The sequence below is a fragment of the Ambystoma mexicanum genome, chromosome 7p, assembly GCF_040938575.1.
Source record: "Ambystoma mexicanum isolate Mex_15411 chromosome 7p, UKY_AmexF1_1, whole genome shotgun sequence".
NCBI classification, from domain to species: Eukaryota; Metazoa; Chordata; class Amphibia; order Caudata; family Ambystomatidae; genus Ambystoma; species Ambystoma mexicanum.
The window spans coordinates 578,077,896-578,099,185 of record NC_090939.1 but is presented as its reverse complement, the minus strand read 5'-3'; the positions used below and the strand labels follow the sequence as shown (position 1 = coordinate 578,099,185).

The window sequence follows — 21,290 nt, the reverse complement described above, 5'->3', positions numbered from 1 at the left end:
AATCGGAATCTTTTTTGGAACCTTTCTCAGACATTCCTGCTCTTGAAGACATTGCTTCCTCCGACATTGAGTTGGTTGAATTCACAAAACAAAATCAGTTATCTTCTGTTGACCTGTGGATGAACTCCAGTTTAGTACAAAAAACCATATGGCTAGCCAAATCACAACTTTTTGTAATGGGTTTCATTCTTCTAGCAGGCCCCACACTCTCTACTTCTGCAAATACTGATCTCTCCAAATTGCCCCTTACACCTGCTCCACTTGTTCCTTCTAACCCAAGGCAAACTGCAACTACTCCAATTGCCTCACAATGTGTGTGCCAGTGTTCTGGTTCACAGCATTAACTAGACAGTAATCAACCACTGGTCTCCTTTTCATTACTTAGCTGGAATTCTCGTGGATTCAAGCAGTTAATAAACAATCCCAGCTTGGAACTCAATTGTCGTGATGTGATCCTGCTTCTGGAGACATGGCTCACTTCTACTCCCCTTTGGGATAATTATGACATACACCTGAACCCGACACTCAAAGCATTGTGAGGTCGTCTATCATCAGGCCTCCTCATTGCAGTAAAAAAACAGCCCCACATTTCTTCCGAATCTTGGATCACTCCCAATGCTTATTTGCAGATGATTAAACTACACACTACTGGGACAACATACGCTCTGATTAACGTTTACTGGAACCCAATTGGGATTTCAGGTGAACGTTTTTTCAAAGATCTAAATGCCATGATGGATCGCATATCTTTTGATCCTAAGGTTTCCAAAATCATAATTGCTGGAGACCTGAACTTACACTGTTTCAAACCAAATCCCTTGCCCTGTGTGGGTAGACTGGCCAAGTGGTCTCACTTTGTCAAAGCCTGGAGTCTTCAGATGCTCAATTGCTCCTTCGAAGCTGAAATGCCGCCATGTCCTACTTGGCACAGGGATAAGAGCTCTGCAGTCATTGACTTTATCTACACTGACTCCTGTTTAATCCCCCAGGTTCTTGATTTTCGAGTTTTATCTTCAACCCTGAGCGATCATAACATGCTACAAATTACTTGGATTGTAGATCACAAGTGTACATCTAATGGACAGAACTTTTACAAAAACTCTCTCATTGTTAATCCCAGTTGCAATCGACTTAGCTGGTAGGAGTCTTATTTGCTTCTGTTCAACCATCATTTAATGATTGCAACTGATTTAGCCAGTAGGGGTGAATTTGTACAAAATTGTGCTTATTGTGATCTAATTCAGATGTTCCAATCAACATCACGTCATCAAGATAAAATCACCCGAAAATGACAGACTTACAATCAAGATCTAAAAGAACGGAAGACATTATTCCATCGTCAAAAACTCAAAGCTATGCTCCTGCCTGATGGCCCACGGGGCGTCACCTTAGTTCTCCTTAAAACTAGATACAAAAACTGGCTTCACAGCCGTAAGGCCTCCTTATATCAACATGATGGGGCCCAAATGTTGAGTGCCTTGTCCACAAAAAACACTGCTGAAATTTGGTCAGCGATAAACGCCACGCTGACAGGACCTCAGGCAGTCTTTCAATCCCAGAGAGTCAGTGAACAGGATTGGATTTCTTACTAATCTAATCTTTATTCTCTTCCTGATAATCCTAATTTCTCTTTTGACAGCTCTGTAGCCTCTCACTTTCAGCTACAATTCGACAAGGATGATGTCTTATTCTTCATTCACAAGGCAAGTCGATCTCGAGCCCCGGGTCCAGATGGTTTGTCAAACTATCATTTTAAACAACATCCTGAATTGTGGTCCTCAGTGGTATATTCTATTTTCTATCATGTTGTTCATTCTCAGTCAATACCTCGAACATGGAAACACTCATTAGTTCTTCCAATCTATAAAAAGGGGGACAGAAGTAAACCAGCAAGCTACCGACCAATAGCGAGATCCATTTCAATCGGGATTCGTAACTGGTCTTGCCACCCTTCCAAATTTGATTGCCCTGAATCTGCTTAAAGCCTCCTACGCCACTTGGAAACAGCCACTATATCTAGCTTTTTTGGATTTCCGAGTGGCATTCGACTCCATTGAACGCTCTCTTATGTTTGTAAAACTTTCACGTTATAATTGTCCCTCTTCACTGCTTACACTAATTCAATTATTACATACAGACACGACTATGCAGGTGAGACTTTCAACAGATGGGCTTTTGTCATCTAGCTTCCCAACCAAGCGGGGTCTCAAACAGGGGTGAATCCTGGTCTCTATCTTGTTTAATCTGTTTATTCTTGACATGGCCAACACATTCACCTCCATTCTGTCTGATGCTCCCAGACTGGGCCCCCAGCGCCTGATCTGGCTGCTATACGCAGATGATCTCGTCTTACTTTCTCAGACCACTAAGGGCCTTCAAAATCTTGAGGATGGTTTGGCGAGATATGCGTCTGATAATAACATGTTAATTAAAACTGATAAAACTCAAATACTTGTTTGCAATAGCTCGTCGCCACGACCCGCTTGTTTTAAATACAAGTGGACTCTACAATCTGTTGATCTCAAGGTTGTTTCTCAATATAGATATCTGGGTGTACCATTCACCAATTTGTTGTCAGATACCTTTATTGACCATTCCCTGGAGTTGAAGTTGGCCATGTTAATCTCACAAGCCAAGATCCTTTTGTATAAGTTTGACAAGTTTTCATGTAAACATGCGATTACCTTCTTTCAGCAGAAAGTTGCACCAATTCTACTTTATGGCATGGAAGCAAGACTCCCTCATGATCAGCAATTTTGGGATCGCCTAGAAGGGCGTTTTTGGAGACAGGTTTTGAGACTACCAAATTTCGCTCCTCTTCCCATCCTATGCCATGAATTGGGTTCTCTTTCCTTATATGCACATGTCCTGTGTATAATGGCTTTGTTCTTGCGTAAATGCATTTTAGGACTCAACACAAATAATATACTGAGCGTGGTTGCCCATTATCGTCTTGAGTCTGACCATTGTTTTCCCACCAGATGGAGGCTCCGCGTCCTGGACACTCTATCCGATGCCTCCATTTCATTGGACCGCTTACTTCAAAATCCTTTCGGGCAAAAAATAAATTGTTTGATCATGATTGGATCAGAAATCATGCTAAATGAATAATTAGGCTTTTATATAGCGCTACAAACCCTCAGGTATCTGAGCGCTGCTTATTATTACCCACGGTGTGTGGTGCTCATTTATCGACCTCGGAAGGATGAAAGGCTGAGATTGGCCCCGCCGGGATTCGAACCTGCGTTAGCAGGCTCTGCACGGATGTCAAAGCGAGCGAATATCTTTACATGACTTTAACAAGGCACCCTTTGGCCATAAACAATTACGGCATATGGCCGACTATCTAGTCAGGTGCCCTGCTCCCCATCTTCATCATAAATGTCTTCGATTCAGGCTCAACTTATGGCCGACTGCCGTAATTTTGGTTAGACGGGGACTTCTTCCAAGTGACCACAAGTCATGTAGATTCTGTGTGGATAATCTGCAACAAGAAACCCTCCAACATCTGATTGTAGATTGTCCAGCTTTGGTGGAAGTGCGCAACAAACACTTCAAAAATGTTATCTCCATCTTCCGTCCCCTAGATTCCAACCTTATATGGCAGATTCTTTTTATCAACCCTAGGATTTGCTGTCAAAATTGCGATAGTTAATTTCTTGGATGCAATTTTTCCAGCACAACCAAGCACTTAAAACTCAATTTCAAAAAGGCCCTTTATACCTTTGGCCACTCGATGATAATGGTAACCTGCGACCCACTGCCTTACAATTGGACTGTTTCTTTTAACAATACTTGTTTAATTTTTTATTTTATTGAGTGTTCATGTAATCTCAAGGATCATGTATTATTTTATTCTCCCCATTTACTGTTGTTTCATGATCCTTCTGCTTCTTGCGCGTCAAAGCGAATGAAGTTTTTTACTTTGTTTGTTTTGTTTTTATGTTTGTACAAATCGTATAGACTAATTCCAAACAAATTATTGTAAAATTGTGTACTTGTTATTCACTTTGTGTATGAATTTTTGCTCTCATTTTGAAGTGCAGTATTGGTCCAAGCAATGCTAGTAGTTGAACTGATAGAAGGGGTATACGTTGGTAGCAGGTGAAGGTGGTGCTCTGGGCAAGCATAGCAGCAAATGGGTGGGCTGACTAATGGAAAAGGTATGTCGTCGAGGCACAGGATGGGGAAACAACCAGGGTGGGCGGTGCTGTCTTTTTGTTACAGATAGAGAGGTGTAGCCATGGCGTGTCAATTGAGAGGGAGGCAGTACTGATTAGGCAAACATGCAACAAATAGAGGCTGATAGTGTGTTTGGTAATCAGGGTAAGGATGCAGCACATGAGATTTTCAGATCAAGGTCATTCATAGGGGCTGCAAAGCAAAATCAGCAGGGCGGCAGATCGCAGACAATAATAAAGGCTGCATACCACTACCACAGCCTCAGTACTGAGTTGCCCAAATGTACTTTCCTTAACCCTTGGCACATCACAATGTGTACCTAATATGCATCCTATCTCCCATTTGCACGGTACCAGTATCGCCTCGTGTCTCACACAGCAGCCTCACGTCACACTGCCTACTACGGTTAACTTCCCAGCTGCCAACCCCTACCTTAACCACCCACTTCTATGGCTCCAACATTTCGCAACAAAGCCTACACCTAACCAACCTTGCACGACACCAGCCAGAAACTTTAGACTAGGCTCTAGACTCTCTCACATTTCCCACCACCCCACTAATACTAACTCACTAGCCAAACCATCATGCACTAAGCCTGCAGCCCGCACCCAACAACCCACTCTCACACCCACATGTAATATATCCACTCCGGACATCCCTTCAGCTCCTAGTACCACAACCTGCCTCAAGGCTGCTTTAGTCAACACTAGATCACTCACAGCACATGCCCTCGACATGGCTGATCTCATTACAACTCACGACCCTGACCTCATAGCCATTACTGAAACATGGCTACACGCTGCCTCAGGACCCGTTGTTTCATTAGCCATACCCAAAGGCTACACCATCACCATAAGTGATCGTAACACTGATGAATCTAAAGGAGGCGGCGTGGCTATCATCCACAAAACCATGATTAATCTCCGATTATCCACTGCTCCTTGCCAAATCACATCAGCTGAACTACTTACAGCTAAACTAGCCATCACCCCCAACCAGACTGTTAGACTCCACATCATATATAGACCTCCTGGCCCACTCTCTACCTTTGCCGAAGACCTCTCCCACGTCCTCACCAACAACACCAAATCTAAGTCCCAAATCTTTGTATTAGGTGATTTCAATCTAGGCTACCTTGACCCCAATGATGCCCCTGCCCACGAAATCAACAACATTTTACTTAACCTAGGTTTTAATCAACGTGTCACCTCTCCAACTCACTCTAAGGGCAGGACCCTTGATTGGATAGCTGACTTAAACTGTGACACCACGGTCAACTCTAATCCACCATGTACATGGACCGATCATCACCTTATCACCTTCAGCATCTCCACTAAAATCCTCCTTTCCATCCCGAACATTGCACTAGCTATTACCACAAGAAATAAGTGCAATATTACCTGCGCCAAACTACTCACACTCATCCTCCCTGTCCTTAATGATCTTTCCTCCACTTGTTCTGATCCCATGGTCTTGGTTGACACGTACAATCAGACCATGCTAAAAGCACTTCATCTCATCGCACCCGTCAAGTTACACAAACCCAAAACTCAGGCCCACAACAACTCTTGGTTTACGCCACATTTGAGAACCCTTCGCAAAGAAAAAAGAATCCTCGAATCACGTTGGAAGAGCCTCCCAACAGAAGCTAATAAGACAAGTGTTGCCCTAGCATCTTTAAATTACAAAGAAGCCATACTCTCTGCCAAAAAGAAGTCTTACAATAAACGCATCGAACTAGCCCAATCCAACACTAAGGAGTTATTTAAAATCCTTAAGGAACTGGAATCCCCTGCCATCCCGCCTGACACCTGTTCCAAAGACAGCTCTTGGTGTGCCAACATTCAAAAGGCCCTTCTGGGTAAGATTGCCACCCTCCAAACCAAAATTAATGAGAAAAAAAACAGTCTGCAGCCCAATCCCTCACATAACATTGCCACGGATAACTCCAAAACCAATACTGAATCTCTGCAACCATTTAGCTTTCACCCCTTTCCATCACGGAAGTTGAACATATCATTAACACCCTCAAACCATCCAACTGTCAGGGGGACCTCTGCCCTCCCCTCATTATCAAGGAGGCCGCACATAACTTAGCCCCCTTCATCACCACACTTATAAGCACCTCTTTCAGTTCGGGGATCGTCCCAAACAACCTCAAGGATGCCTGGGTCATTCCACTCCTAAAAAAAAAAAACATTCTAGACGCCAACATACCCACTAATTACCGGCCAATCACCACGGTCCCTTTTCTTCTTAAAATCCTTGATCGTGCAGCATACCTGCAGATCCAAGAGTATTTGGAAACCAACAATCTCGTAGGACTTAGGCAATCCGGATTCCGACCACGCTACGGCACTGAAACCGCTCTTCTAGATCTCAAAACCCAGATTGAGGACCTAAAGGACAAGGGCAAACTGGCCCTACTACTCCTTCTAGATCTCTCTGCGGCTTTTGATCTAGTAAACGACCAAATATTATGCCGCCACCTTAAAACTGTTGCCCACTTCTCGGATAAAGCTACTGCCTGGATCACCTCCTTCCTTGACAATAGATCCATGAGGGTTTTCTCGCCTACCACCACTGCTGAACTTTCTCCTGTCACTTGTGGAGTCCCTCAAGGATCATGTGTTTCCCCGACACTCTACAATGTTTTCACAAAACCCCTCTTTGACATCTTGGATTTACTGGGCGTCACGTATACAAACTACGCTGACGACACCCAAATACTTATCTCCATCACAGGAGACCACAAAACTGATTCCCTAGCCATCAACGCCATCTACTAAGTCATTCAAGCATGGAGGGCTCAGCATGAATTGTGTTTAAACGACGAAAAGACTTAGATCCTCATCCTTGGCTCACACCAAAGACTCAGCAAGCTTGACCCTGCTTTTAAAACCTTCACTATTGATGGCAACAATATTAAAGTTGCTAAGGATACTAAAACATTTGGTATCTACATTGACTCCACACTCTCACTTTCTAGACAAACCAATGCAGTATCATCCGCAGCAGCTTATACATGCAAGCTCATCACAGCATGCCGCCCCTTCCTCTCACCAGCCAACTGCACCACACTAGCCAGGACCTTGGTCCTTTCCAAAATCGATTATTGCAAAGCCCTTTACCTGGGCACCAACCAATGCAATCTAAAAAAACTACAAATCAGCCAAACCAACACAATCAGAGCGGCTCACAACATTCCTAGAAACCTTCACATCTCAGACTCCAGACGGAATCTCCACTGGCTATCAGTATCCCAAAGAATTTCTCTGAAAGCCTTGGTGCTCACACACAAAAGCCGCGCCAATCAAGCTCCCAGCTACCTAGCCAGCAGATTTACACGACACATCACCTCCAGACCACTCAGAAGTGCCCAAACTAACTGCCTTGACATCCCACGCTTTAACCTCCAAAGATCCGGTGGACGCAGCTTCCCAGTCCTAGCAGCCAAGCTATGGAACTTGCTACTGAATCCCCTGAGTGCTGAAACCTCCTTCCCAGTCTTCAAGCGCAAAGCCAAAGCCTGGTTGTCCTCCCACGACCTACCATGCCCTTACCTCTAGAGTCATCAGTTATATCATTTACTGCCTATTGCCTTAACCTGCTACTCTACACTTGTATATTCCCTGCTTTATTTTGGTATATTCCTGTATATTTAACTCTATTGCTTGTATATCTCCTGTATATATAATTCAATTGTCTCTGTATCATGCCTGTGACTAAGTGATGTGCCCGGTTGCCCTGGGGCCTTGTGCGCTTTATAAATAAAATAAATACAAATACAAATACAAAGGATGATTTTTTTTGTTCAGCCAACCAAAATAAATAAAAATAATAAAAATAATTAAATGACAGGTATTGCTCCCATACTCCAGCCATTGTCATCAAATGCTCAGGTACATCATGACTGTAATGCCAGGAGAAGTCAGATATTCACACAATTGTAATCGGAATAGCCCTGGGAGTGTGCTTGTGCATCACACTATGTGGTTGGGTCCGTAGAATAACCTTACCACCAGTGCATACAGAGTTCAGCTTCAATTCCTCATTAGTAGATTATGTCTCTACAACACCACAACACTTGTAATAAATGCACAAGCATTACAACTAATGACCACCACGTTGGAATGGGAGGCAGAACTTTCTTGGGAATGGAAGTTAAAACAACTCTGGTAGCTTCTCCATAGATTGTCATCTCGTCGTGTATGGTGCTTTATGAGCTGGAGGTGTGTCCCCCAGTACAGTGAATACCCTCGTAATCGATTAAAGAGGAGTTGACGGGTGCCGACTCTGCATTACAGGTAACTGTTTAGAGTATGAAGGGTCTGTCACAACTCCAGCCATGCTGAGAAGACAGTGCATGTTTGTGGTATTTGACCACTATATAAACATAAAAACAGCTATTGACCAAGAAACACCAGTGGTCGAAGTGAGCGGCAATGGTCAGGATCGGTGTTCCACTTCTTTTATTTTTCACTGTTAACAGCTCCGCTACTTTTTGCAACCATTTTCACCATTCCGGAACTGTTCTTTGTGCAGTTAAAGCACACTCATCCATTTTAGGACCGGATATCAGTTCCAGCTAAACTGAAATCTGTTTCAACTCAATTGGCTGTCAACCAGCATGACTGCAACCATTGGAAAGTGTGTTGCAGGTTGCTCCCTTCCTTCCTACTCTGTCCGCTGCCGGAGTCACACTTCCACTAGTTTTTGGTACACTTCTATCACTGAGATTTCTAATATATTTTGCGATTTCTAATACAAACATATTTTGCCTGAAGAGGTGAAACCACGTTTGAACGAGCATAGATGTACATACATTAGCTTCCATAGCCACGCCATAAAACAGAACCACCTTTATATAGTATACCCTGTAATGCCACTGCACCACAGGTGCCTGGCCACGTATTTCTGAATATATGATACAACCTGTGGGCAACAGCAGACTTGGACATCCACTCTGTCAAATTCAGGGTCTTGGGTCCGTAGTGTGCATGACAGCTGAGCCTTGTGTGCATTGATACATTGAGCTATCATGTTCGCTATTATCTATTTTAATCTTTTCAATACTGCCAACATGCCCACCTTACCACCTCCGAGAGCTTTGAGCACCTGCACTTCACATGTTTAAATTGTTGAGCGCCATTATATTTGGCAATAACACCAACTCTTATCACACCACTTAGAAACAGAGCATTTAGGAAGAAACTTTAGACATTCTTAAGGCATTTAACCCACTATAATAACTGGATGTCTTCTCGTGCCCCATGTAACCTTTGAGGTAGTAGGGCCATTAACCCCCGTGAAATTGATTGAATTGAGACTCAGTACATACAGATTGGGAAAATACAAACAGAAAAATGACTTCTAATGTTTTACTATTACTCTAAATAACCTATGGCGCACTTTTCTGTACCGTGATTCACAATGTAATACATGTCTCAATATATCTCCCTCTACAATCCACCTTTTATACTTAACAAACACTGAATGTATACCTTATTCAAATGTTGCAACACAAAACATTTTAGTCACATATTGAGCACAAGAAAGGCAGTTTATAAAAATCACAAGTAAGCACAAACTTTCCAAATTCACCATTACTTATTAATCACAAAAAAAAGATGCACAGATCCTATAGATACCAATGTCGCAGTTGTTCCCGTTGCCAATTCCTGTTTCCCATTGCACTGACTTGGGTCATTTCCTCTAACCTTTTGTTTGGGACAGGAACATTTTAGTTTTGCAAACGAATTAAGAATACAGCGGAGTGCTTCTGATACAATTGCTCTCTAGATGAATGACCCACTCAGCAGTAATTTGCCCGATTCAGGCTTCTAATAGAGACATCATAAAACTGTTTTTTTATAGCTGTAGAGAAGCAATACAAGGCAGATAAACTACTTATAAGAGCGTTTAGGTGGCATAGTTGCCCATCTCCTCACTTCTGCCAAAAAAATGAATCAGCCCAGCTCTCAAAGGGCATCTGTATGAGCGCAGATCCATCCCCCCCCCCCACCCTTTGCGCATTTGGGCAAATAAGGGGACGTTTCAGTGCATTAAAAAACGCATCACAAATTCCCAAATGGGATGCGCTTTTAAATGCCCTGAAATGACAGTCACCCCCCCCCCCCCCCGGGCCTTTTAAAAGAGGCAAATCATGGCAGACTTATTTCCGACCATGGCATGATTTGTTATTGAAGTGTGACAGCCGCAGTTTCAACCACGGCTGTCACACTGGAATTCCCAAATTTCCTCCCCCCCACACCCCCAATCATTTCACCCACGTGTTTGCTGGGAGCCTGTCATGCATTAGTGTTAGGAGCGAGCTCCCGACACTAAGGTATGCAAGGTGGCTGGACAGCGCATCTTTGGGCCATGTCCACCCCCTCCTGAAATGCTTGGGTCACTTGTGTAAATGAGATGCCCTGAACATGCCTAAAAATAGCGCAAATGAAACAAGCGTGCAGATAAAACGAGCGCATTCTCTGCGGCCCTTTCGTTAGTGCTATTTTTGGAGAAACTGGCCCAATATTTTGTTCTATTTCTCCAGCCCAGTAACTTACAATAAATCAACCTATTTGACAAGAGAAAGAGATAAGAGACATTAACCACTATGTCACAGCTTCCTTCAGGAGGTTGCACTTGCAAAATCTGAATGACAGCACTAAATGGCATAGGCCAGGGGATACCCATATCCTGTTGTGTCATGAGCTGAAACTGACTCTGCAAAATGAGTCTGGAAAGTGGAGATGTAGCCAAATCAAATTCCTCTTCAAATGCCATCCTCCTTCCTTTATACTCCATAGCATTTGTTTTGACTCTTGCTGGTCATTGTGCACAGCAGTATGAGCCAAGGGTTACAGTGGGCAAGCAGAAACAGTATTATTACATTATTTACTTGCATGTGCCAGGTGACCATTTTGAAACGTTAGTGATACGAAGAATGTTTTTTTCATAATCATGCAAATGTTCTTTTCGGTTTCATATTTTCATCTTTTTTAAATATATTTTCTGGGAAATTAAACCCATTTCCAAACCAAATCTTTCACCCACAAGACAGAAGCAGCTTACTTTTTTTCCTTGCCCAGCTTTTCTTGGTTGCCCAACATGGATTGGGCATTGCTGCCTCTGCTGGACACCTCCTTCAGCTCTGGTCCCCGAAAACGTTCCAGGAAGGAATCTGGCCTTTGATCTTCAATATGCAAGCGCTTTGCGGCCCAACTTCTCAAAGACATGAGGACACGTGATAACCTGTAGAAAGAAGGGGTTTGTGTGTGAGCAGCTGGAATATGCACAACATTGCTTGACATAATGCCTCATCGGTACCTTTTGATATTGATCTACTCCTGAGTTGTTGGTTTAGAGTGATTACGTTGAATCGATTTGGTCGTTGGAGAATTGGTTGAATTCTTTTTTTGACAGGTTGATTATATGCGGGGGAGACCCCTGCAGCCACCCGTGAACCACCCTACAATAATTATTTTCTAAATCCCCCCCCGCATATATATGCAGCAAAATTTGTCAAAATATCTGCAACTAATTCTCCTACGACCCAATAGGACGTGAAGTAATCTGCCAATCCCGAGTTTGCTCTTCTACATCCGAGCAGTAATTGCCTATGCAGCTAATCTAAGGCACTGTAAAGCTATGCACAATGATGCACAGTAGTGGGTTCCATGCAATGGTTGATAATGATTACACGGCAAGTATAAATACCTCCACCCCAACTGCTCAAAGATTCACATCATTAATAGTAGCATTACTGGCATGTCCCTCTTGACTGTCCCACTGCTCACTAATACATTGAACAAAAGCTTTCTTATTTCTCTTAATGTCTTTATCCAGAAAGCACAAGATTTTCCTTTCCTCTAGACTGGAACTTGCCCAAGGGCCAGCCGGCTTGTTCCTCTTTCAAGGAAACAACTAGCCAAAAGTGCCAGCACATTTGGGGTACCCACCTGGGCATTGGTCCCCCGGATGAAGCACATAACCATTGCTTCTCAAAATAAAATTAAAAAAACAAAAAATATGCATTTACTCCCCTGATGGCTCGGCTTGACAGGGGATACAAAGGTACGCACAGAGCTGTAACACATCCTCTGGGCCCTGCAGAGTCAGGGCTCCAGAAAGATCAGACTTTTCACAGGGTTGCCACCCACTGTGGCTGAGTTTGGAGTGGGGTCAACCTGCAAGGCATGAATGATGTTGTAAGTGGGACGCCTTAGACATCATCATGAAGGGCAGACAAAATGAGATATGCATCTGGGAACAGACATTCTCAGATACCCAACAACAGAAATGATTTGTATTACACATGCCCACTGAGATGGGCATCAGCGCAGCAGGAAAGAGGTCAGTATTTGAGCTACCGGTGGAAAATCATGCATGTGAGAAGTACAAAATGGCTCACTTATGACCAGTACAGAAGCAGTGTTGCAAAAGAGATGTTTGATCTGTAACAGTACAATGAGTGATACACTCTAGGAATCCAGAGAGAAAAAATAAATAAGTCTTCCGATTCTTCTTCAGGGTCTTCTGAAGAGGCCGGTCCAGATGCAAGCAGTCAAGGCATTCTTTACCCTCACTGGCTTAAACAAGAATCAAGGGCATTGTCAAGTAGACAAAGAAAAGCTGAAGGCACACACAAGGAGAAGGTGCGCCATGAGGAGCAACGACCCGTCATCCCAAAAGCTAGAATACACTTCAGAGCAAGAAGAAACTGGCAAAGAACCAAGGTTCTGAGTCTCTAACCAAGCTATTATCTCAGATCGCACTAAAGATGGGGTTTCAGACCACTAACAAACTATAGCCGAGTAGCGAACAGATGGTCAGACAGTATGAGCAAGATGCAAAAATGGAATTTCCTCATATACCTTTGTTTAAGACCAGGATTTTTACAGAACAGCAGGGCACCGAATACATCTTAATGTGTCCTTCATGAAGGAAATGTACCCACTCAATGGGGAATAACAGCAATGCAATAAAACTAGAAGTGGATTCCATATTATCAAGTGTGATTTGTCTAACATCCATGTTGGAAGAAGTAGAAGCTGTCAGGGACATTATTGACAGAAGGCAGATGCAGCCTTAAACAGACATTTGACAGAGCACATATGCCCTATGTGCAAGTAAATATGCCCAGAAGCAAGGGAAAAGCCCCTCTCTCAGACTTCTAAGACATCGCCAGAACAATAAAGGAGGGTAGAAAGTGTTCATCCATTCTGGGTATGATGCATCAGCAGGTCGAATTTCTCTTGGATGTATCCTTCAATGGGGTCAGAGCATCCACCTTGAGAATGAAGGAAACAGTGGCAGCTAGAAGACACATTCACATCAGAGGCTACAGGCAGAGGATTCACAATACAGTGAATCTCTGTAAATATCTTTTCAGCATCCTAAGCTCTTTGGTGAGCAAATAGAAGCACAAGTCCATCATGTTTTAAAGGAAGGCAAGCATGCGGTCACCCTTCGCAAGAATACAAATCCCTTCACAATAACCAAGGGTTTAGTTCTCAAGGTCCAAATGGTATTTCAACCCAAAATGTAAGGTTGGAAAAGCCCAAGCATGCGGTCACCCTTCGCAAGAATACAAATCCCTTCACAATAACCAAGGGTTTAGTTCTCAAGGTCCAAATGGTATTTCAACCCAAAATGTAAGGTTGGAAAAGCCCATTGCCTGCCTCATACCAAAATACAGCAATCCTATTAGGTACCGGGCGTGCCCTTCGGTTGCCAGCATATGCAAACATCAGCAGACAAGATCCAACATGTGAAACTGGGACAATTCAACCTCCATCAGAGACAAGAATAAGCCTATGGCCATGGAGCAGACCGTAAGTACAAAGGTGATCATCCCAGTCCAACCGGATCAGCAGGGATTAGGTTGACATTCAATAATTAAGAACCAAGAAAAAGTGTCTAAGCTTAAAGACACTCCCGTCCCCTGCACACCTTTCGTGCTGAAATAAATCAGTCAATCTTTTCATAAAATCTCCACATTTATGTACATGAATATTATAGTAGAACATAAATAACAGCATGCATATGCTTTGTTCAAACAACAGATAATATTAGGCTTTACATATAGCCAACATGGAAAACAAAGAGAAATAAAGAAGAAAATATTCTTTAGCAGTTGAAATGCAACTTCAAGCTCTACGTGTTTCGGGGAAACCCCCTTCTTCAGGAGCAAAGATCTACAAATACATATACACACAAAGTTATAAATCACCACATAGTCCACTAAATATTTAGGATTCTGGAACAAATCTTACATGAGTTGCTCTCTACAAGTTAAACACAAAGAAAGATCCAATAATATTGCACAAGAATGTTTCATCATGGCCGCTATATCACAGTTGAACAACTGGTGTGACTCCAAAAAATAAAACTCAAAGAAAAGATCAAACAAGAAGAAAAAGAACCCTCATGTGTACCTTAAAATTGGGTTGTTGCCAACATGATGTCTGGAGAATTCATTTCATAACTGCAGTTTATGCACAGAAAACAGGGTTCATGCGGAATCTCAAGGGGTCATCAGCTGTTTAGATGAGTCAGGACAAATGCTCTGCACTGCCAAATAAAACATAGCTATTCAAAAAAAGGCATGTAAGCGAACTCACACTAAAAAATCCACTCTATCATAAATCCCAAAGACTAGAAATGTTGCTGAGATTTGCAGAGGAGAACCAGCCTTATCAATTCACAGTTCTCTATTTGGATTGAAGACAGTATTTAGTATATTCACCAAAACGTCCCTCATTATGAGTTTGCCGGTACCCCGCCGGTAATTCCAGTGGGGTACCAGCAAACTGTCCCTAGCATCTCTGGCGTCCAATATTCTGGTATTATCGGGATATTACGGGCGGCGGAGATGGCAGTAAATTCCTGTTCCATGGAGTTCCGTAGGACTCCATGGGATGGGATTGCCTGAATCACCTGCACCGGTATTACCGATGCCGGTGATTCAGGAATTTCTTTGCCAGTAGGGGCTGATCTACATGCAGGTCAGGCCTGCTAGAAATCTGTGGCCCTGACTGTAATTTTTTCAAGACTGGCATAGTTATAATTAGGGCTCGGTTGGAAGCTCTCTTGCATAAATAAATAGGTGATTGAACTAGTCCCACTTCATGCTTGGCGCTTTCAGGCTCTTTCCCAGGGCCCAGCAATAGCACATATAGAGCAGACATATTTGACAGTGAAGATATACGACTTACTGATCAATCTGAACATTTTCATCTATCACCATTGTTGGGAACGGGGTAGCCCCACCCCAACCCCCAAGATGCTTTAGCGTGAGGCAAGATGCATTCAAAGCACTATGATGGGCAAGCGGAGAGGAGGGACAGTGAGAGGACCACCTCCCAATACAAAAAGACCCAACTTCAATATAATCAAATATAATCAACCCACATAGTATAGCATAGGGCGTGAGCAGCATTGCTATTTTGAGTAAATATTAATAATCATAGGTAGAAGGAAGGCCTGCACAGCGAATGTGGCATTGTATGCACTAGGCCCAAATTGCGAGACAAGGGAAATCTCCATCCATGACCGAGCTCCCATGAGGACAGCCCACACCCCCAACCACCACAACACTTTTTTTATTGTTCGGACAGTGTTCCAAAGATGTTTGAGAGGAATGTGCCCTACAAAGCCGTTATCACAGACCGGCACTTGGTGTGCATGTTATCTCACACTGGCCAAAGCATGACTTGGCCCATCCCGAGGCAACCACGACTTATAACCCATATGACTGACTAAACCTTAAGATCCCTAAATTCCATGGCACCAGGTGCCCTTTGACCACCAACCTCAAAGTAACAAATCCGGAAATGTTCAAAGAGGATGGACAGGGCACATCGTTGAGCGACATTCGTGTGATTTGTATTGCAAGGTGCTGTGAGGGATAAATTAAAGTTCAAAACGAGTGTGGAGACCTTGGAGCCGGATGGCATGGAAGGGAGTGAGTGAAATGTGTGTGTGTGAAGGTTAGAGTGCCCCAGAACCTCCTTTGTGCCCATCTTAAGGTATGCCAGGGGCACAGTATAAAGATAAAGTAGCTGTATGTTAGGAGCATAGTTAATTTGTTCTTTGACCTTCGACGTGAGAAGATGATCACTGCAGCGCCCACGTGACGGAAGACGGATGGGTTGGGCTGACACCAACGGCCTGGCATCTCTTATGGAGCAGGCAGATTATTTATAGGTTTTACCATGTGTATTGCATCATGTATGACAATGTTTTCCTTTAAAAGATTCTGCTTGTACTACTTTTCGGCTGAACGTTCTTAGCAGCAGAGTTCTTTACTGTTGCTCTCATCTGCTTGTGAGATTAAACCTTGTTATCCATACAAGATTGACTTGGGCCTTTCTTCCCTAACGGGTTGGATTCTCTCTGGGGTGAGCGTGTATGGGCTTGTCTTCACCTTCTCGGGACTTATCCTTCATTGAAGCCAGTGTCCCACACAGGAAGGAGTGTTCTCCTGCCACAAGAGAGAACCTCACAGCACCTGAGATTGCTGTGGAAATTACTCCAGCAACAAAAATAAGTGGCGCACAATGGCTCGAAGCCCACAGCACATTGCATGGATACTTGTTTTATCTTGGGCTGGACTTCATCTGCGGCCTTTCCATACAAATCTGGAGAGTGTTTAGAGCCATTGAATGCAGAACTATAACATATTGTTTCCTGTTCCTGAAATCCTTTCACAGGTCCTGGAGTGCTGGCAGGATCCTGAGCAACCTATCAAGAGGCATCATTAAAATGGATGTCATGCACCATACATGTGTAGGATACAGAACATGTCATCAATACAGGGATGTTGTTTACCTGCTTAGACACCAATGTTCAACTGTCAAGCTGTGAGTGGTGCTGGAGCTGTGCACCAGTTTGATGATGGAAGCAGTCAGTACCGGTCTCTTTGTGGGGATCCCTACCACCTCTCTCATTGTGCAAGTGCATGCTGAGGGCTGCTCCAAACTCACCAGATGCATAGCTATATCTGCACAGTCTGGAACCTCCTCCGGTGCCACAGGAACTGCCACCTATGGTTAGTGTGGTGCAAGGACAGTACTGGCGCTACCATGGGCAGCTTAGTCATTGGTAGGGTTACCTAAAACCCCAACTTCATCAGACAGGAAGATGAACTGCAGAAGCTTGGTAACTTTTGAGTAACCGAGTATGCTTGAGGTACGGTAAGGCGGGTCCAAATGAGATTGGGTAAATGGAGGCTGGCAAGACATGAAATATGAAAGCTGGCAAGGCTGGAATAATTGAGGCTGGCAAGCAGGAATAGTGAAGGCTGGCAATGCAGGAATCAACGAAGGGACACAAGGAGGTAGCGAACAAAAGGACTTTTACAATACATAAGTAAGAGAATGAAGGCCAGGCTGGACAATAGCAGAGGAGGAAGAGTAGGCTCATAGAACGGCAGGTGGCAATGATGGGGAGAATCCCCGGGAACAGGTAAAAATATGATTTGCAATGAGGAGCAAGCATTTCCTATGCTGGATTCAAGATGGTAGCAAGTCTGTGTTTTATTGCCATAGCACCACATACAACATATCCCAGTGTGCTGGTGTCAAACTCAAGGCAGTTGATTTTCTTAGAGGTGCAAGACTGACTTTAGCCAGCATTCCGACACTGCTGAAGGCTATGCAATATTTGTGTTTTACTAGGCTCGAGGGACCAACATCGTGCATGATCTGTCATGAAACTGTAAGCCGCCCTGGCATGCAACCAATGAAAAGATGCAACACTATCTAGAAGTGGTTGTCTGCAATATTTCAAGGCAACTAACAATTCTAACAAAGTATTCATGGAGCAGTGATCCTCATAAGAACATATAACACTACAGCAGTAGCATATGTCAACTGCCAGGCATGAATGCAAGCAAAGCACCTGGTGATATTAGTCTATGCTGTGAAACTATGGACAGACAGCGCCTTCTTATATTACCCCTCAGGAATTGTCAATATTCCCAGAATTGTTTGACATAGCATGTGATTGGTTCTGGAGGTCTCTGCCATCCTCTTTAAACCACTAAGCAACTTTCAGTTACCCAACCTTTACACCAGATTTTTGTGCATGGGGAATGGGTGGATTTTCCCTGTCAAGGCCAAAGAAACTGATGGATACTTTCCAACATTCTTTTAATCCACAAGGTCCTCCACATGGCCTTGGACAATGGAGCAGTGGGGATATTGGTGGTTTTAAATCGGCCGAGGAGATCATTATTACTCCTCTGTTTTGAAGGACCATACAATTGTTTGTACGGCATTACAGAATATTGTTGAAATGCAAGGAAGATGATGTCAGATGCTTGACCCAGAGACAACACTTCCAGAAAATGCAGTCATTTGAATTGGGTGGTTTTTGCATCTTGGCCAACTGTAGAAAAGAGCGCGTAAACCATTGGGATTGTTCTGCGGGTAAACCAAAATGGCATATTGCAATTTTATCGGATAAAGTTTGAATCTTGTGTCATGATCCATGCCCTTGACCCCCTCATGTATAACAGCCCCCTGGCAGCAGTGGGGCTAAAGCCCTTCACACTGGCCCCAAGGGCCTTAAAACTCCACCATTATCAGGAATAAAGCAATACCAGTTTTGGACCTTAATCCAACACGGAAGCCTATTACACAGCTCAGTTCAACGCACAAAAATCTAATGTGAGCAATAACCCCAAGGGAGGGGATTTGGACCAGAGGGAGGTGGGAGTTCACCCATCACAGAACCAGTATCTTAACCCTCCATTCTCCTGTTATAGGCGCTACCCAACGTCTGGCACACAACCAGGCAGAGAGGGGTCTGGGATATCGCTTAGACCTCCATCCAGTATCGTGTGTCGCCCCTGTGGTTACCAGGTGCGTGTAACATCTTGACCTTACCTCACTGAATTCTTTGAAGAGGTAACTGATTATAACATCGTAATGATATTTGTGTTTACATGTAGTCACTAAATGGATGTTAAAATAATGTTTTATTTCATTTACAAAAATGTCCTCATGTTTACTCAAGTGATTTCTGAGGCAAAGGATTGAGTAGGGAATTCTAGAAGTTTTAAAAATGTTCAATTAACAGAATAAAGTAGGTAAAATTGGGGCATTGAATATTTAGACAAATTCATAAGTTATGGAATTGATGCATTATTATAATAGGTAAATTAAATTAAATGTTCCCTAAAAAATAAAATAAACTATTAATATTTATAATTGGAAGGGTTTAGAGAAGTCATAAAAATGTATGAATATTTTATTGACGACGAATGCCTGAAAGCTTTTGAATGCTCAATTAGATGTAATGATTATTGATTGATAAAACCAAAAAGGTATGTAAAGGAGGAATGTTTAGGCCTAATTTTAGTATGAATAATGTTATTTTGTGTTAATACTAATAGGACTTGGATTTATCCCGACACTCTGGGAAGTCAGATCGTCCATTCCTAAAGAGAAGTTTGACTCGAAAGGCATTAAGTCCACTAACCATTTAACATCCAAGGATTTAAGCAAAGACATGGACTGACAAATATTTGATTGACATTTCTTGTGGAGATATCAAAAAGTTGAACATAATACATATGTTAATTGTATACATTGTTTGAAATTATTTATACATGCCAAGGAATTGATAGTAAATATGCAGAAATTAATTTTGAGGATGATCAATTGACTAATTATTGAATTTATAATATTAAAAATGACTGAATTGATTAAAAATATAATTTGTCAGCATTTTGGAATATACTTCTTTGAACCTTTATTTAGAAAATATGGGATTTACTAGATTAGTTTTCATCAATAACTTTTTATTTAACATGAGAGGTAATCATTTTAGTTTTAATTGTGACCATTTTCACACTGTATGGTTATCATTCCAGCACCAATAATTATTCTGTAATCTTTTCACACATTTTACATATATTTGCTTTGCAAGCATACAATTCAATTAGTATTGCTTATTTTAAACTTAACAAGAGTAGGGGTATGTCCCCTGGCACTCACAGACTATGGACCATGTCTCAGAGTCCCTTATCTTGTCTCTCCCTGCTAGTGGATATGACCACACATGCTACCTGTGAAACTGCTTTACACATTGGGGCATCTCTTCCAGAGGTTGTAGGTATAACTGAAGCTTGCCTTCAACCTTGTGGAGAAGCCACCTGGTTTGCCTTCCCCAATCCCACAGGAGACTGCCTTATCACCTCCCTGTCATAGGGTCCCGACCTCTCGCCTCTTGATAGCCTGTTCCCTTGTTCTCTGCTCCTACTCCTCCCGAGACCTCCTACTCAGTTTGTGGGCTCCACCACCTCAGATCGAGGCTTTACCCCTGCCTTGGGCCTGATGTCCTCTTGAGCCTCCCTGACCTTGATACTTCTGATCTTTCCAGACTCCTGAACTGGCTAACTCCTACCTGAACCTGATGACCACCTCCACCCGCTTCTGAGGTTCATCTGAGTTAAGCCCCACCACCTCCTCCTCCCCATCTCAGCTCACCTCCTCCTCCTATGCAACTTTGATCAACACCTTCCATTCTCAACTCTGTTTAGACCTTTTTCTCCTCAGTTATGTTCACCACCACCTCCTCCTCAGCTCTGCCCCCATTTTTTTGTCATGACTGTACGCATCTCATTGAAGTAGTGTGGACTGAGGCTCTAAAAGTCCAGTCTGCCATTTTGGAAGGGAACAATACACTCAGCTGTGCATGTACACATATGCTGGGAGCCCAAAGTGGATACACATTTTTCCCCAGCACTGGTGCTAACCATGGAAATCTCACAAATCCTAATAGTCAGTGCAGTTCCAATAAGTGTCTTAAAAACAATTAGTAACTCACAGAGTTTGTGGTAATTTTACATGTGAGTCATGGTTTCTTATGCAATCATGCAGTCTCTTTCAAGGGCCAGTAACAGGTTTATTTAAAGGCTCAGGATTGTTTATCGGCTGCATGTGACTGTCCCCTGTTCTATCCTGGGGATTAAGAAAGGGTGAACAGGGGATCCTCCTCTGACCTCCCGCGTCCATCTTATATTAGCTTGGGAGTCCCCCGTCCCATTAAGCACCCAACTATATTACCCCATAGTTAGACAGGGGATTTGT

General features: G+C 43.0%; 1 protein-coding gene across 2 annotated transcripts in view; it reads right to left on the bottom strand.

Annotated features, from left to right (window-relative positions):
* CNGA3 (cyclic nucleotide gated channel subunit alpha 3) overlaps positions 1 to 21,290 on the bottom strand; it is a 645,151-nt gene that overhangs the window by 156,931 nt on the left and 466,930 nt on the right. For both annotated transcript variants that reach the window (XM_069636583.1, XM_069636584.1), the window contains exon 4: positions 11,263 to 11,442. In XM_069636583.1, the coding sequence (XP_069492684.1) occupies positions 11,263 to 11,442 (180 nt within the window). The remainder of the gene's footprint in view (positions 1 to 11,262; positions 11,443 to 21,290) is intronic.